Consider the following 20,250-nt stretch of genomic DNA (forward strand, 5'->3'; position numbering starts at 1 on the left):
TATCTGGTTCATCCCATCTCCCCGCCGACCCCCTACCCCCACCACACACACACACACACCAGTGTCTGCAAGTGTAAGCCCACACGTACACCACCACATGCATGTTCACTTATACCCCATACGTATGCTTTCATGTACTATGACACGTGTCCTGCTACACGACCCACACACACTCGCCCACACATCTAGCCTCGCTCCCCTCTCCCTTAATCCTTATTTGCACACCACCTCAGGGACTCAATTCTTCTCACAGGGGAGAGGGGAGAGGGTGGGAGTGGAGGAGACGAATGGAAAGAGGAGAGAAAGAAGGCTAAAGGAATCTGAAGAGAGAGAGAGAGAGAAACTAGGCGGACGAGGAGGAGGGTGGGAGTGGAGGATAAGGAGGAACGTTGATTAAAGAAAGGCACGGAGACTTGTCAATAGTTGTCAACAGTTTTATAGATGATGGTACCCTCAACAGTATCTCTCTCTCTCTTTGTTTCCGGCTTGCGTGTCACCAACAGAGAGAGAGAGGACCTGACATTACTTAAATGAGGTGATTTACTGAGAGAGAGAGAGAGAGAGAGAGAGAGAGAGTGTCAGTCACCCACGGTACTAATTTCATCTTGGCCCCCTTCATCCCATTACGCTTTGCAAACCAGAAGGGCATATCCGGCTTCTGGAAGGTGATTGTCATGGTTACTGATGAACCGAAATCTCTCTCTCGTCCTTTTCTCCCTTATTTCATTCTCGTAACTGGTGTAGTGGACTTCTCCCCTACAACTGCCTAACTGCATAGCCACGCCACCACCTGTTACCGTCTTCCCTAGCAACCAAGCGTATCGCATTCCAATGTGCCGCCTCCCCTAGCAACCAAGCGAGAGCTGTCCCCAGATGTTACCGTATCTTAGCAACGGAACTAGTCATCGGCTACTTCTCGGGTTTTCCCAACGTGACTCGTAGAGGACTGGCGGCTGCTGCTGGGTGTATATAAGCTCTGTCTCTCCCTTGAGATTCAGTCTGACCAATCTTCTTCAACTAGCAACACCTCCTCCTCCGCCGCTGCCTGGCTGCCCCTCGCATCTCCTCGCCTGCCTGGCGGTCCTCGCTCCCGCCAGCGAGCATGTCCTTCTCTGAGCTTCCTCACCAACCAATTCTCATTCTGACCATTCTTCCTGAACAAGCAACATCTCCTCCAGCAAGCTCCACGCTGTTAACATTTCATTCAACCAGGAGGCCAGCAACAGGCAACATCTTCTCTAACGAAGCTCCTGCACATCTACCTCCTCCAACACGCTACTCACCGCACGTCTCTACCAAGCAGCCCCTCACCACACAGCACCTCCAGCACCAGACTGTCTATCATATAACTTATATATTATACAAGAAAACCACATTAGAGTTTCCTTCCATCCTGAGTGCTAGACAACATTAATATCTCGATACCCCTACACTGGTCTTCCCTCTTTCCCTGTCTGTTTGTCTCTCGGCTGTGTTCGTCACGACCCATGAACTTCACATTATTGCCATCCACCATCATCATCATCTATGTATCTTATCTCTTCTCTTATCTCTATTCTAACACCTTTATTTTCTTCTATCATTAAAAGTAAATAATATGTTTTCTTTCCCTAAGTTATCAGTCCTTCATGATACATCTTTATCCTCTTATACACTTAACACTTCCTTCACTACATGGAATTTAATAACGCAACCAATGATCCCCTCAGGCACTCGGGTTCTTATACAAGTCTAAGGAGGTAAACAAGAACTCCATAATGCTTCCCTGTTGGCCGTTGTTACGCTTTGGTGCTTCACCTTCCTCAGGATGTAATGGTACTGATCGGTGGGAGCCTCATAAACAAGCCCTGCGCCTGTATATGGTGGCAAATCTGAAATCTTAATCTTTCTTGTCCTCTCCTCATTCCATTTATCTTTTCTCCTCCATCCCTTTTGTTTCCTCTCATTCCATTTATCTCTTCTCCACCCCATTGTTTCCTCTCATTCCATTTATCTGCTCTTCTCCATTCCCTTGTTCCCTCTCATTCTCTCATTTCCCGCAGTCTGAATACAACCAACTGATAATAATGTTAACTAAGAGATGATAATGATGGTAATATCAGAACTATACAAAGACAGATACTTAAGACAACAACATCAGGGATAAAATAATAACAGTTGAACAAGAATAATAACAAGGCAACAAAACAACCACCACCACCTAAACAACAAAAGCCACAACAAGAACAACAACATAAACTTCAACAACAACCACATAAGCTACTCCAACATTCTGTATTCCAGGCCGATCATTATAGCTGACCACCGCCATCAAACCTCAGCGGGGCGTACACCTCACTTTACTGCTAGCTCGACTCTCTACTTACTGTACTAATTACTTCCTCTACTCTCACCCCCTCCTACTCTACTTGCCCCCTCCCCTTCCCTCCTTTCCACTTCTCCACAGCCCCCTCCCCTATCCTCCTTCCTCTCTTCACTACCCCCTGCGTCGAGGTGTGGTTTAGTACTGAATGATTTCCGGTGTGAGGATGGTTGACTCAGGTGCAGACAGAAGCTCTTTGGTGTCTCTGAGCTGGAGGAAGAATTTTGTGGTTAACTGTTTTTCATTTCCTTCAAGGTTGGGAGATGGTTGTGTGGTTGTATGCTAATGGTGGTGGTGATGGAAAAGTGGGGGGGGGGTGGTGGTGGTGGAAGAGGGGGGGGAGAAGTTATGATGATAGTGGTGGGATAGAGAAGATGGTGGTGATAGTGGTACGGATCACTTGTATCAACAACCCAGTACTTGAGAGAGAGAGAGAGAGAGATCATCATAAACATATACCACCATCATCACACTATCCACAGTATACAAAAGCCTAGTCTTCAGTTCAGGCCTTCCCTCCCACCTCCATGGTAGCACCTGGTAGTACAATACACAATACAGTATACCCTCCTCCCTCCACCTGACCCTATTATCTCTCTCCCCCTCTCGTATTCCCACCCCGGGGTGTTGTGGTTAGTTTCTAAGGCTGGGTCTTCAATGAATTATGATTTATGTTTTCATGAGTCAACGCGCTGGAAATTTTTGCGAAGTTAAGTTGTATAATAATACAATATTTCTGAATGATAAATGTTTTTGTCATTTTGGTGGACAATAATTACAGTTTCATAGTTTCTACGCTGTAGATAACATTTTAAAATTATACACTAAGTGACGCGGGGAGGACAACGTCGTTGACAAAGAAAATAATAATTTGTTTACAAGGCATTCACAACAATGTTTCCATGTTGGACACGGTCGAGATAATTATACAGTATATATCAGTATCATATTGGTAGCTGTACCGCAACCTTTCTGCCACTTGCATTTCAGTTTCCTACGATAGTTACTACAATATCTTGCAATAATTCATCTCAGTAACAAGTATGTCATAAGCTTTAACCTTGGTTTGACCTACTAAACCTAATACATTATTCAAATTAATGTTATACTACAAGGCTGGCTTCTCTTTCTCAATACTACGATTATTTGGTCAGCCATCATCGTTGTCTAGAAAATAATTATGTAATTTAAGATCTCCGTCACGGGTAATTTCACGTTGGTGTTCGGATGACAATTGTTTCTGATGAGGACGGTAAGTGGGCAGTAATGTTGGTGAACAATTCCGGGGGCTCAGGGTTGGAATCTTGTTACAACGGATCGTTTTTCCCTGAGTGGACAAGTGATTTAGCAAGTACATTTCTCTATGATCACATGAATAACTTAAGCTGACGAAAGTTCATTACTGTTGTTACGCGAGCATACCAGTTCAAACTTTATATTATGTATTATTTTTTAATTTACTTCGGTGGAAAGATAAAGCTGTTCCTTAGAGGCTGGGCGCACTGGTGAGAAGCAAGCACATTACCGATTCATTGTATCACGGAGGAAAATTATTCTGACTAACAATTAGGGTAGTGAAGCTCTTTGTTAATGAAGAATAGTAAACCTAATTAACTGCAAGGCGGGTGACTGTTGTTACAAGACGATACCAGACCGAATGTAATGTATAAGCGAAGGCGTGTAATAGGTTAAAGTTATCCTGCTGTAAGACACTTTGTTATGAACTAAAAAAACTTAATGGTATATTATAAACAACAATCTTACTAATGGGTTATATTACTCACATTATCAAGTCCTGACTTGTAAGGGTTGACTCGACTCGTCATTTTACGACCCAGTGATTCTCCCCTTTCTACCAAAGAAATGTTTTACATTAAAAAAATAAAACCAGGGTCCCGGACGTTGTAGGAGTCATTTGCTTTCGTCGTCACTCAGTGTATAATTGATGACGTCATCGTAGGGCTCTGCGACTCGGGCCTTGTACTCAACCACACTACTCTTCATTTATTTACTTAGTTATTGTTTCTTTGTTCCTTATTATTATTATTATTATTAGTAGTAGTAGTAGTAATACCTGTAGTAAATTTTTCTGTTATATAAGTATATGATAACAGTATACGTACTCACACGCTACATATTCATTACTCAGAAAATTTACTCTATGGCTTCTTCTTAATGACTCTACTTGTTGTCTAGTGTGAAAATGATCGTCAACTTTACTGTTGAAGCAGAAATTAAAACAATAACACTTTGAACCTAACTGAAGAATTGCAAAGAATTCCTAGCTCGAGGCTGAGGTATTGTTTAGTAAGCTTGTGACTGATATAGGAGACTGGATTCGCACCTCTCACCATGCAACAACAACACCTAGCAGGCGGCCACAGTATTCAAGTCATAAAAGTTATTATGGCATTTACATTAGATGAAAGTAAGGTACATGACGGGGCAGAAGGGGATTCAAGGATTTAATTATAATCCCTGAGAAAGTTTTGATATTTTTCGGTGTTGAATGTAAGAAGTGTTGTGTGCGATTAGGCGTACCGGTGACTGTGGCGGTGTGACAGTAAAGGGTGTATTATTTCCGCCGCCACGCACACAAGACAGGTCCACTATAGTGTTGCTTGTACTGTAGTTAAATTAGAAATAAATACAAGAATTACACTATCATAATCTAGTTACATTAATATGATTGCGCTTATTATTCTTTGCATTATGCAGGAAACATCGAGATACTTCGCACCGGGTATGTAAATACCATTAAATTAAAAAAAATGTATTGTCGTTATTTATGTGGGTATAGCGGAATATTTTTTGTTAAACATATTAAAAAGATATCTTGTGTCAGTATATTATCCGAAATAACACCACAAAAACTGTCCATCATCATATACAGTAGACTGAAAAAAAAAAGATAATTTTCCCTCCACGATAAAGATTTGAAAGTAATATTAAACAGTTCAGTAAGACAATACAATAATTTATATCATATTTATCGCTAGTAACAATGCTGTGTATTCATTTCCCTGCTCTGTGTGTGTGGTATCGGATATTATTCGTAATTTCAATATCTTAAAATTATCATATTAAAGTTTAACATAATACAAGTGTTTTTTGATACACCTACTATCTGTGATGCTAAAAATAACATGGTTATTCTAAGCTTATACTCTCTCCTTATCTATTCTCTTACTATCGCTACCGCTTTTTTTTTCCTTTTCACGTAATGTTTTGTCTATTCAGTCTAAATCTCTCGGTCTGTCTGTCTATAATATCAACGTTTCTCTCAATCATTCCGTGTTTAGTAAATATATTTCTTTCTATCTCTGTCAGTCTGCCTATCCTCATCTCACACACCAAGGACTCACTATCCTGCTATGATTCACCACCGGTCTGTGTCACTGCAAGGCGATGTGTGGTGCAATACTGTACCACTAACTTCTCTATCTCAGAACTTGTGCTGTGAATCACCAGCAGTTGACTAGCACAGTTCTCCTGCTGATGTAAGAGTTATTGTTGTCGTTACTACTGTTGTTGTTGAGCAAGGTCTTGAAGCATCGTCCACAAGGTTTTGCACGAGGAAGCAGCATTTATAAATTATTAAACGATATTACAAGAGGAAGAAACGGTCCTTAATAATAATAATAATGATGATAATACGAAACATTTCAATAAAAATGTAACATCATATAAAATCACTCCCACATGATAATTATACTATTACTAATATAAAATTGAAGAATAAGAACGAAAGGGAACTAACTGACTTGCTCCTTTCGAATCTTTGTAGGTGGGAGCGTTGTAAAGTATTATAATAGTTATTGACTGTGTTATTGAGTTCAATCATGTGTTTGATGGTAATTGTGTTATTTGTATTTTGTTATGGTTACCTTTCTTGCAGGGATGGCGGATAATAAAATAAATATATTACTGGGCAAAGTTGAGGGTAGGAGGGCCAGGGGAAGGCAGAGACTGGGATGGATGAATGAAATTAAAAACTGGGTCCTCAGAGATACAAAACGCTAGATGATTGGTAAAACCAGCCCAAGAACCTCAAGAGTGGAGGACTATGTCGTCAACCCTCAGGTACAGTGGTCCCTCGGTTAACTAGCACAATCCGTTCCAGCAGGTTGCTCGTTAACCGAAACCATTGTTTCAATGGGTTTTTGGGTAATTGGTTCCAGCTCACCGAAAATTGCCTAAATTCAACAAAAAAGGTAGAAAAGTACACTTACTTTGAGGTGTGTATGTAGAAGGCTCCTGGATGATGATGATGATGGGATTTAGAATGGGGGTGGAGGAGAAGGAAGAAGAGAAGGCACTGGGGTGGAAGAGAAATCACCCCATGGCACCATTTCACCCATAAAATTTTAGCTCTCTTGGTGTAATTCAAGATTATTTTCTTTAAATCAACACTGCACTGCATTATATATTGTCAATATGTAAAATATATTTCAAAATGACCAATAATTTGCTTGGAAACACAGAAAAAAAGCGTTTAGTTGAAGAGAGTCTCAAGTAAGATGTTACCTCCACTGAAAACAGAGAGAGAGACTAACGCCTGTCTGGTGTGTTAACAGGCTGGATGGCACGCCAGAAACTAGTTTCTTTACCTTCAATTATGTTCGATAATTGTTAAAATGACTAAAAAAGTTAAAATTAAACTTTTAAAATTATTGAATAGTATAAACTTCTTGATATTTACAAAAATAGTAAGGAATTTAAGCCCTAAAACCGATTACTGTATTGGCGGACTAATACTACAGCTGGTGGACCGCCAAATGCAAGCGAAAACATGTTGAAGTCGGCTCCTAAAAAACTCGTTAATTGAGGTGATTGCTCGTTAACCGAAGTTAAGAATCTTATGGAAGGTAAATCGTTAACCGAAATCTCGTTAACCGAGGCGCTCGTTAACCGAGGGACCACTGTATAAGGACGGTACTATGATTGATTGATTCATAGCAAGAGTGTTAATTTTAGCAATTTTATTTCACCCAACATTATTATCTTTATTTCACATATTCGTGCATTCGTTATTACACTTACCTTCTCGATGCTCATTTATTTGTATCTTCCAGGAGCTTCGGTGTGTCAAGTAAACCGTAACATAACCTCAGGCAGTGAGTCACACACTACTGGGGTTAGTATCAGCCAGGGCGATGATTTCATATCATGTCCGGGGCCTCACGACCCTGCCAATCACACTGCCTGTTGCTACACTAGCGAAGACGAATCTGAATTTGGCGTTGAAGAGTCTCAAGACGGCCCCAGATGCTGCGTCCCTCCACCACAGCCTACGGGCATGTTCTACATAAACGACCAGTAAGTGAAGGACTACCTAAGGTGTGTAGTGATGGCAGTTCATGACTAAGGTGAATAAGGCATAAATATATTTATTCAGTAAAATCCTCACACAAGTTCACTTTGGTTCAGAATGTACATAGGCAATGCAGGTATACAACGTGCAGTACAGCAGTATCTTTACATAACCAATGCAAGGAGTGTATAAAATGTACAAAGACAAATCAGATAATCTCCAGTACTGTATACAATTTACTTAATGCAGATAGACAATGCAAGTATACTATACTTTGTGCATTGTCAATACAGTCATACAAACAAAATACTGTACAGAGTGCAGCTATACAATGTATATTCTGGGACTAAAGTCGTGGACAGCTGCACTGGACCTAGATTAGCGACCTCTGGCAATGAGAATAATAATACATGTATGTTGTGTTGTCAAAGTAAGAGAAACAATTGAGACCCTTCAACTGTGTGTAAATGAAGCAGAAAGTCAGATCAGCAACCTGGAACTTGGTCACAATTTTGTGATACCATATGGCAGCAGGGTCTACCATTAGACAACACATCATGCTTCTAATATCTTCCCAGACGGCAGTACCTCCCTGTTTGATAATGGGTCGTCAGTGAGGACCGCTCTTTCAGACCACATGTAAAAGAGAAATTTATGATGTTTGAGTTCAACGAAGTGTGGCAGCGAAGAGTAACCTGACTCAGCAAAACGACACCTGGTTCGATGTCTTTCTCATCACTATATGTAACTTGCTGACAAAACCCGTGGCCCTTCAGGCATTTACGCCCTTAATACACAAGTCACGAAGGCAAGCATGACCTTCACATGCTTTCCTGTTGGGCGCTGTAAACGCGTCTGCGCTTCGCATTGCACGGGATGCAAGGGGGTTTCCAATAAACTAGCCCCCTCGCGAGGCAAATTGTAAATTGTAATACCCTATCTCAGTATTTCACAAGAAAATAATATTTTTTATAACTTTAGCTAAAGACACCAATGGAATGACACAGGATATACTGTATATGCAATGCCAGAGAAGGAAAGTTTAAAAGGAAAAAAAGATTTTCACTTTTAGACTATGTAGTATTTACTGTAAATAAGAGGTGCAGATTAAAATAGGTTAATTATAACTGTCTGCCACATTTAATGTTCCTATGATAGAGAGGCACAGATAGATATATAGATATTGTACAAATAAATAGAGAGAGAGAGAGAGTAAGGAAGAAGGAAAAGGGGAGAAGGAGAATGAGAGAGACAGCTGGGGTGAGAGGAGTGCCCTGAAAACTCGTGGTCAGAGGCTGAGAGAATCCCAATTCATTACACAGTATACTGTACAACAATACCAAGCCGCAGAGATCCATTTATTGTTTACATTATTTACGGAATCATTATTGCAAAATAATTTGCAAAGTTATTAAGAATGATATATTCATATTATTTTGTAAAATATTTTTACAATAGGTTGCAGATTGTGTCAGCCTCTGGCAGTGCTGTTCACTTCCCATTGGAAGTGGGTGGTTTTATAAACTCTAAGGTACAGATGCATTGTACTGTATAGTGCTAAGCAGGTCACTCCATCTTAGCCAGTGATACTTTCTACTGTTACTTATCAGTTACTTTAAGAGTATCCCCGCTTACTACTCGTCTTTCTGGGGAATTCATATTAAGTTTTTGTCTATACACTATTCATGCGGGAGATTACAATGACCCAGAATTATTTAATTTATTCTTCTCTGTGCCGACTCAAGGGGATTCGTATCAATTCTAAAATAGAACAATAAAACTGAACAGCATTATGAAGGTAGAGTCTAACAAGAGTCAGATATTGTTGTAGTATAACTTGTGTACTTTTGTTACACTTGTAGAGATAAAACCCAGAACCTTATTTAGTACTTTATTTCTTACATTAATTTACTGTTTCATGCCGATATATTCCAGGTTTTATTATATCGTACTCTTAATAATACAAGACAAAAACATTATTACAAATTGTTCACTATTGCTAGTTGTGAGAAAAGTTTGATTGACACAACTTTCAATTTTACTTGTGATTTTGGTAATGGTAGCCCAAGTAAATGATACTTGAATATTTCTCTCATAAGCAGCTGGTTCAAATTGAAGACTGCATATCTGATCATTAGCAGTTGTCTTTTCTCTTGCAGATATTAATCCACGTGTATCTGAGTTCTCCATATATATATATATATATATACAGTATACATATATATATATATATATATATATATATATATATATATATATATATATATATATATATATATATATATATATATATATATATATATATATATATATATATATATATATTTATTTATTTATTTAATGAATATTATTGGCCAAAGAAAGGCTATAGGTTGGAGAATAAGTCGTGGTAAAGTTTACCTCCGAGATTATTATAAGGTATTGGCCAGTAGAGTTAAGACCGAGATGAGAAAAGCAAAGGGGAATAATGAACTGAAGGTAGCAAGGGAGGCAAAGTCAAACCCCAAAGGATTCTTTCAAATGTATCAAACTAAAACACCAGACAAGATTGGATCAATAGTCAGATACCCCTGTACCGGTGAGCTAACTGATAACGACGGGGAAATGAGCAATAATTTGAACAGATATTTTTCATCAGTTTTCACCACCAAAAATTTAAACATGATAACCGAGGCACCGACTATATACAGAGATAGTGAAGAAACTAGATTAAGCGAGATAGTAGTGACTAGTAACATTGTTAGTAAGCAAATAGTCAAGCTAAAGCCTAATAAGTCACCAGGTCCCGATGAGATATTTGCCAGAGTATTAAAGGAATGTAATCAAAAGCTTAGTGTACCCTTAGTAAATTTGTTTAACGTCATTAAAAACAGGGTGTAGTACCAGAATCGTGGAGGATAGCGAATGTGATACCGATTTTCAAGAAAGGAGAACACGATCCTCAAACTACCGGCCAATCAGTTTAACATCAATTATTGGCAAATTGCTGGAAGCAATAATTTCAAACTATTCGAAATCACCTGGAGAAGCACAAGTTACGAATGTGAATCATGGTTCATTGATCAAGTTCTACTAATATAAACTCATAAAATTTGTCCTTCAAACCGACTGAACCCTCAGCATTCACTCTTTGTATTTCAGTGAACCAAAAGAGACATAAAACAAATCCCAAACTGATTCCTCAACTTCTAGTCAGCTACTTGTCTGAAGTGTGCAAGGTGGGCCGAGTTAGTAATGTGTGGGGCCAGTTGGTTATTTAAGATGAGCCGAGTTGGCTAACTGGGTGGGCCGAGTTGGAGGTACACCCAACAAGTTATGTGCCCTCCACTGCAGGTGTATAACAAAATTCTGAAGGGAACTGTACTTGATGGGGGTTTTATAGTTTCCTGTGGGGGAGGGGGGGGGAGAGTTTATGTCAACTTCAGGTAATTATTTAGGGTCAATTCAGTTTTCCTTGCATTCTCATTATTCTCAACCTTTTAAAATAAATTTTAGTAACTACAGTACTACATGTATATGTAAAATATTGTATGTGTACAGTACTGTACTGTATACCTAAATCTGTGGTTATACAGTGCAGTACCTGTACTGTATTATTCCTGGATAAATTATTTAAAATTGATTCAATTCACCTTTAATTTCTGTAGAGTATTATACTGTACTAATAATTATATTACAACTAATGTGTGGTGTGGTGGACAGGCTGGCCATGATCATCGCCCTGAGTGTGACGACTGTGTGTGTCATACTAACCATCATCATTATTGTCTGCTGCTTCTGGTCACGCTGTCCGCTCTACTCTGCATGTCGAATACGCTACCATCAGGATGACATTATTGCCTATGGTAGGTACCTTCCATCCCTAACTTCTTTCTTCCACTTGAATTGGCAAAGCCTGAGAACCTTGGTTCATGAAATCTCATGTGGATTGCTTGGGGCGTCACTGAGCAAACCTGGTTGTTCTCAGTGGCTGAGTGAAAAAGGAAGACGTTTTATCAAAAGATCATTTCATTATTACATGTAATCATCCTTCCTAGCATGAAATATTGCCATAAATCCTAGCAATGACAAGTTATATCCAGTGTGGAATCTCACAGGTCATTTCACTCATTTCCATGGCCATAAAATTAAATTTTAAGGATTCATTTCTCAAATGTTCTCAAAAACACAAATTATACACTACAGGGTATGTTAGGTTAGGTTCTATGCCTTGTCATTTCCATTTTTGTGTTTAATATCATATTAGTGTGTAGAAACTTTTCAGTCAATTCCTTCTGGTGGTAGCGGTTATCAACACTTACCTAACCTAACCTAACCAGGGGGTAGGGTTCATGCCCCCATATCTTACCTTAATTTGAAGAATCAGGCCAAATATGTTGTTCTTCACGCAGTGTACACTGATTATTACGCTTTGGACAAGTAACGTTGTGTAATAAAACACCAGCTTTACTTTACTTGAGGCTTTAATGAGCAGAGAATTGCAGTTCCTGTGAAAGAGCAAACATGTTAAGTGAGTTACATGAATAACAAGGAAATAAGTACAAAGTAATTATCATTTCTATACACAAGCCTTCTTTATATATTCCTCAGTAAGTGCTAGTTATCACAACTCATAATCATCTGTGGTAACACGGTAAACCGGAAATACATTAATTAACTGACCTTGTATTAACATTCTAAGGGCCCGCCATGAGTGGGAACAACAACAACTGGGCCAAGGACCATGAGTATAAGGGATCCTTTAGTATAAACCTATCAATTTTCCGTACAATACACTACATATTTATTTACAGCTAAATAATAACTAAATATTACCACACGTTGTTCGGTAATACACAGTGTTTACAAAAAAAAATGAAATGGCCTCACTATTTTTCTGATAAACGCGGCCATTGACTGACTGTGAAACAGACCATTGTGGGCACAGCTCTTCCACCAGATCTGGCACCCACGCATTGTCCATTGTCTAAGACAAAAACTCTTGCCCAATAATAATGGCTTTTTCGTAAGGCGTTTTAGATGCATGAATTAGCTAAACTTTTTTTTTAGCTATTCCCGGACTGTCATTAAAAAATACGACATTGTACCGTGTCTTGGGAATAATTGTTGTACAGTCTTCAGAACAATAAAATTAAGAGAACTGTGTTATTTGGACACAATACTAAAGAAACAGTGGATAAAATATATAGAACATGGAATGAAAGACAAAAGAGGATAAAAAAGTCAACCAGTCAACAATAAATAAACATAAAAAAAATAGGTCCCTTGTAAAGGTAATTTCTCTCGGACTCTGAAACCACACTACTGTCTCACGGCTAGGTGTTCGCATATTTATACACGAAATACGACGAATTTTAGCCGTTTAAATCTTAATTTTTGCACTTACAGAACTGTAATCAACTTGTTCACCCTTATTGATAATAAAGTTTCAATCATATTTGAGTACTAATCAATATTCTTTCACCAAAGTAACCAACAGTTAATGAAATCGAACAACACCCATTTGAAAACGGGCGGAGGCAAAACAGGTTTCAACTAGGCGCAATCCTTTTCAATTCTTTGACACCATACACTTTGTTTTAGGTCCTATCCAATATACTACCATATATATAATTATTTTTATTATTACGTATATGGCAGTTTTTTATTGTCTTAAATGCCCCCAACTCTTCAATATTAATCAAAATATTCTCCATAAGCGGCCATGATCCCAGTATTTACACACAGTTTCAATGAGAGAACTCGCTGATTGGATGTTAGCTATTAGGGCGCTGCACACGCTAACGCCTAATCAAGGCGTTTGCTTTTCCCTCTCAAGGTGTCATACTCAGAACTCAGCAGAAGCGTCTGAGCAGACAGAATAGTTAACGCGAACACGTAGGCAAGGAGCACTGGGTGGGGGGGGGGGAGGATGAGACCTTCGCCAGATGTTAACAACACATGGCGACACTTGTGACTGACCAAATATAATAATATTGGAAAATTAATATCTCCGTTATCCTTAATTTCCGACGAAAATATCATTGAAGAAAAATGTCTTAAAAATGTCTAAAGATTACGAAAAACATATTAATAAAAGCGAGAGAAAGACCGGTGCTTTTTCTGTTACAATTTTAATAATTTTCTTACATTAAAAATAAATTTTAGTATCCAGAAAGGATGAACTTTGATATCTGTTATAGCATATGAACAAATAAATTTTGAGACAAAAATTTCAAATTTTAGTGAATGCCAATTCAGTATCTTTATTTACAGCCTCAAAAGATGAAGAGACTGCCGGCCTTAACGACATGCCCCCGGAGGAAACAAAGGGTGTTTCAATCTACTCTCCCAATGCAGTCAAGGTCACACTCAAGAATGATGTATACGGGTAGTGATTTTTGTAGCATCTCCTCAATTTAGACCTTTAGAATTACTTAAGTATTCTAAATTTTCTATTATAAATTTAGTATACAGGGTAATGCATCATTACTTCATTATACTGTACAGTACATGTGCTGAATTATGCTGCAGTAACTTAGTATAATCGTGCATCATTAATTCATTATACTGACTAAAGAAGCATTACTTCAGTATACTGTACAGACATATACAATATTATTTCAGTATACTGACTACTGGAACAGTACCTCAAGCAGATAGCACAAATAACAGAAAATAGCTTGTTATATAAGACGATGATATAGTACACTGAAGGTCTTTAATGCACCATAGACACAGAGCCTAACAGACACTATTTTAGATCAGTTTTCATTCAAAATTACAGTACAGGTGAATTGTTGTTTCCTGTCATCCATAAGTGTCACCATCTACACACTTAGGTGAATTAAATTGACAGTTATCTTGAGTAAATTTTTTATTAAAATCACAGGAAATGTTCCATAAGGAATGTTACTGGGTTTTTGTTTGCAAGATATATCTATTTTCGTTGGTGGTGCACCTGCATATACCCGGTAGTATGGACGTAAATTATAAAAATTTTAGATTGAGTTGTGGCCATTGTGGTGTCTCAGTGGGCAAGGGTATATATTTAAAACATGAGCTCATTCAGCCAAGATACGTAAAGGCAACAGCTCACTACCCTAGAAATGAGTAGGCACTACTTCAACCAGAGTAAAGATGGGTACTAGCTCATCAACCAAGTTAAAGATGGATACTAGTTCATCAACCAAGGTAAAGATGGGAGTTAGTTCACCAACTAGGCATGGAGGGGCAACAGTTCATTAACCAAGGTAGCCACCAGCTTATCAACCAAGTTGTGGATGAACATCAGCTTAGATAGATGAAGTAAAATGCTCTTCCTGTTGTAGCTGCTGAAGAACTGAGGAGTGAAGATCAACACTTTGCACACATGTGGCAACAGCAGCTTATGATCTCCACTTTCTTCTAATTATAAATAACTTGCCAAATAAGCTTTTTTATCTTTAGTTTTGTAAATATATACTGTATACTGTACATGTACTTTGTTAACGTCCAGTACAGATTGGCTGTGGGTGAAATGCTAATATAAACTTAATGTTAACATTATTCACCAAGTAGTGTACAGTACTGTATCTCAAGACTCACTATACTGACAAAAATAGTTTTGGTATTCATGAGGTAGGGATTGCAGAGACCAGCTTTTTATATCTAGTGACTGCAAAATTTTTTCATTATTATATAATGAATCCTTTAAACAACACAATTGTAGCATGCCCCCATAACTCCATACTTTAGGACTATTTATTTTGTATAAATGTATAATTTTTTATACAATATATGTTCTTGTCTTGTACTTTTAAAGAACATTTTGTATGTCATATTGATACTCAAGCAAATTATAGAATACCGTAAAGAAGAGAACATGCTAATTTGATAATTATATACGTACCGTATTAGTTTTCTTATACAAAAGATTCCCGGTATTACTTAAAAGTGTAGCAGATAAATCATATTCTTGCTGTAGTTTGGTAACCTTAGATGTGACGAGATTTAGTATCGTTAACTATAAGTACTGTCCCAAAGAATAAGGAATTAATGTAATCAATGATCCTATTGATTATTTTAAACTTTCACTATAGTAAGTGACATTCAGAATAATATTTTTTTTCTTAAACGATCTACATTTTGGTAGCATGGTAGTGAAGGAAACACGACTAAGAGATGGGAGTTTATTCCTGATGTTTCGTTACTAGGAATAAAGCTCCATCTCTTAGTCGTATTTCCTTCACTACCATACTACCAGTTGTCCACAATGAACATGTTCATTGGTTTACATTTTGTCAACTTAAAAATACTTTTCTGAAATATTTTCTTTTTAGCTTTATGTTGCAGAATGTAATTTTTTCTATCTATAGTAGTACAGTAACAGTAACTAAACATTTGTTATATCTTTCTGTTTGAGTCATACACTTCAGTTACAGAACCACTTTCATACTGTATATATATATATACAGTATATATATATATATATATATATATATATATATATATATATATATATATATATATATATATATATATATATATATATATATATATATATATATATATATATATATATATATATATGTATATATTGTATGGAACTTGAATATTGCAAAAAAAAAAGTTTGGTGGACAATTTTTATTTATTTATATAGTGATTCAATAACCAATGTATAATAATTCAATAAATTAATACAGAATAGTACCACAAAATGTGCAGGTATAATTAAATTTAATTTAATGAATACTCATTGGGGTATTGGTGGTATAACACTAAAGGCGGTGGCACATTGGGCACTTTCCTCCAAACATGTTTGGCAAACACGGTCCGGCCAGTAAAACAAACGCAATGAAAACAACAACAAAGCGATTAGACGAGGTTTGCCATGGATCCTGTTTCTACAGTTGAGGCGTTGCAGGATTGTGCTATAGTTCTTCAAATGCTGAAGCAAGTGAGGCGTCCGCAAAAGCGAGAAAAGACAATGGGTGCGACGTGAAGTTTCTTTAAAAGTGGCGGCGGCTGGCTGGTCAAAGAAGACTCCAAATAAGGATTTAATAATACGAGAGAAGTTTTAAAGTGACCAATAAATATAAATATGTCACCGTTTATGTGTTATATTTTAAATTATTATTGTTTCATGATTTTATCAATTTTGTTTGAAATTACAGGGTATTTGAAGCTCATTTGAGCACTAATCCGACCAGTAAAGATCCCGGCCAAACCGTTGACCATTTCTCGCAACAGCAGAAATCTTGCTGTCTGCTAGGCCTTCAGGCCAACACAACGGCCAACAAAAAGCGCAACATGTTTGGAGGAAAGCGCCCAGTATGCCGCTGCCTTAACACGCACATCTCTCATAATTGTGTCCTAGATTCAATTCCTGGCCCAGAACAGATGTGATAAAGGTGTTATGCAATGCAAACCTACGGACCATTGAATGCTTTCTCCATGTACTGTACAGGCAGTCCCCAGTTTATGAGGATCTGGTTTACAGAAACCATTACTGGGTAGTTACAAATAATAGACCCATTTTTTATTTACCTACGAAAAATCCCAAGCTATAAATTTTTTTTTACTGATGCGTTAGGATCCCAGAGTTTGACCTGATGTCAATGGAAAGAATAAAACGTTAAAAGGATAGTCCTTGCAGTCTCACATTGTATCACAACTAGTAGTGGAGCATCTCAGTAACTTCCATGTCCTTCACTGCATGTATTTCACTTAGAATGATTATAATACGTATAGCTTAAAATCATTGTATACTGTACACCAAAATAAGTCATTAAAAACATGCTTTGTATTATTTTAGGATGATTTGGGGAAGGTTTTCTTTTGTGGGAATGTATTTCAGTCTTTATAATGGAAGTCTAAGGGAAAATATGATTCGATTTATGAAAAACCTATTTACTAAATGTTTTTCTTGAACACAACCATTTTGTAAATTGAGGAATACTATACAGTAAACCCCCGCTTTACACGGTTTCACTTTACGCGTTTCCACGTTTACACGGTACCCTGCCGAAACCGGAATGCTCACTTTCCGCGGTGTGTGTACCCTTTTACGCGGAGAGCGGTGCGAGCAGGATGCGCACAAGGTCGCCCAGTCATCAAAATATTACCGAGTTCTTCACCCGCCACAGCCGGCCCAAGTCAGTGATAGTGATAATGATAGTGAGGATATGGACTTATAATGGATTTTGAGGGGTTTGACAAAGAGGCCCTGCAAGCCTCTGTGGTGGATAGTGATACAAGTGATACAGGTGAGGGCCAATAATCTGCCCTCTGCCTCGGAACCAACCCCCCATCTCCGTATGCCCAGCCATCTTTTCTACTAATGTAAGTGTTAAAAAACCTAATAATATTGATATTTCTCTTAATTATTAATTGTGTGTGCATACCATCATAAGATTGAGAAGTTATTTTTATTACAACGTAGGTATTGTGTCTGAAAAAGTGGAGTTTGGGGGTCGGCCCGGTCTCTATTTCAATTAATCCCATATGTTTTGTTGTTCACTTTACGCGGGCCGCCATGGGTTCAATTGACCGCGTAAAGTGAGGGTTCACTGTACAGTACCTGTACTCTGGTTTTCTCCTGTACTAACAGTGGATAATATAGGTCATAATAAAGAACAGACCAACAACTCGAACGGCTGGCAAGCCGATAAGTGGTGAATATATATATATGTATATATATATATATATATATATATATATATATATATATATATATATATATATATATATATATATATATATATATATATATATATATATATATATATATATATATATATATATATAAATAATGTGTACAGGTATTTGCTGAAATGCCAGAGTATTTTGAATGTTATTAACAATTGGCATACACTCAAAGCAAGTTAGGACTTTTGTTATTTTTTTAACCTGATCACATACAGCATGCGTGTTATATATTTTTTAAGTAATGTCCTATCTAATACATTTAAAAAATGTAAGAATGGTCTTATATTTTAATGGCATGAAGCTTGTGGTAATTAATTGCACATTATAAATACAATAATGATGTACAGTATATAGAATGTTATAGAATTTTCTTTACAGTGAATATAATTTTCTAGTCAGTATTTACATGGTAATTGTGTTAATTATGTTTATTATGAATATTTACAGAAGGTTTATCCTATAAGTTATCACACTTCATTATTGTTGCTCTTAAAGGGTATAGTTGGGAAAGGTAAATAACCAAGTAATTAAAGTGAAACACTGGGGATTCTCAACAATGGATCCATCATTCTTTTTCCCCCAATTAGAAATGAGAATTTGTATGTTACAGTACTGTATTTAGGAGAGAATTTGTCCAGTGTTAGTCATTTTTGGCTGTATCATTAGTGCCACAGTTTAAGAGTTCAAAGGTGGCTATTTTGACAGAAGGGGAGAGAATAATTGTTTTTAATGTGCATATAGCACAGAAAGAATGTCAGATCACTTTTGAACCTCCAGACTTAAATGTGGACTGTATAAAATTTCAAGTGTATTGGGAAGGTTTATAACCCTGACTCATCTCTATGGGAAAGGCTTAAATTCAAATGTTCACAGTCTGCATGATTTTAATATCAACCAGCAGTTTTCATTAACTTTACATACATGCAGACGTTAAAAACATTACCTGCCACCTTTGAAATAATCCCATAATTTTGTGTGGTTTTCTAAATATTGAAAAAGATGTCATGTAATTTTCATTCATGATCAAATGGCAAGGGTTTGGATAAAACAAAGAAGTAGGTTTTTGCAATATTTTTTTCACTGTTTATGACTATAATATATAGTTTTAACTTTTTTATTCCAAGAGTGAGCTGGAGTATGTGAAAAATGTCTGTGAATGTTCAAGTACTGCTCACCAAAAAATATTTATACAGTAGTTACCTACATATGGTGTTACATTAAAACCAGAGTTTGTCTCTTGGATGTAAACCACCAAAACAGGAGGCCCTTGGTATTCATGAGGGTTATGTCCCTCAGGTAACTACAAATGATATTCCTTCACAGTGTTTGTTCTGCACACGGTGATTGGTATAAGGCAGTTGAAGTTCCCAGTGCACATAATTAACCATGATTTCAACAAGAACAAATGGTGTATCCAGTAAGTGCAATAAATATGTACAGTACCTGTAGTGATGAAGGCAGTATTGTTTGCACTATTTTTGTACAGGTGAATAGCCTTCTCCTATATGATGGGCACTGAAGGGTAGTTTTCTGTTTGGTTTTTGATCTACAGGCTTAACACTTTATTTACTTTAAGGTTGCTCTTTGAGGAAGTTGTTGCTACAGTAACCCCTGTTTTTTTTAATGTACAAGCAGTGCACAATTAACTTGATGCCATAATGTCTGCCCAGTGATACCACATTCGGTGCGTTGGCTTAAAGACATCTTTTTTTTCTTCCCTTTAGCATTTGATTCACTCACTGCAATACCACATACTTTTTTCTTAGGTGCCATGATTAAAGCTAATATTATTCACAGAAATAAACAAAAATGTTACAATGTTGGCTTATAAAGAGCAGCCTGATATTGTCACAAAAGCTGCACATTGTGCAAGATACCACAGTCGCCCACATGCACTGTGCCCCA

The 20,250-nt window shown here is 37.3% G+C and overlaps 1 protein-coding gene across 2 annotated transcripts in view; it reads left to right on the forward strand.

Annotated features, from left to right (window-relative positions):
* LOC121859163 overlaps positions 1-14,523 on the forward strand; it is a 28,818-nt gene extending 14,295 nt beyond the window's left edge. For both annotated transcript variants that reach the window (XM_042355910.1, XM_042355911.1), the window contains 3 exons: positions 7,438-7,681; positions 11,379-11,521; positions 13,932-14,523. In XM_042355910.1, coding sequence (XP_042211844.1) covers positions 7,438-7,681; positions 11,379-11,521; positions 13,932-14,050 — 506 coding nt within the window. In that variant the 3' untranslated portion in view covers positions 14,051-14,523. The remainder of the gene's footprint in view (positions 1-7,437; positions 7,682-11,378; positions 11,522-13,931) is intronic.
* Positions 14,524-20,250: the final 5,727 nt, after the last annotated feature.

The sequence above is a fragment of the Homarus americanus genome, unplaced genomic scaffold, assembly GCF_018991925.1.
Source record: "Homarus americanus isolate GMGI-L3 unplaced genomic scaffold, GMGI_Hamer_2.0 scaffold50924, whole genome shotgun sequence".
NCBI classification, from domain to species: domain Eukaryota; kingdom Metazoa; phylum Arthropoda; class Malacostraca; order Decapoda; family Nephropidae; genus Homarus; species Homarus americanus.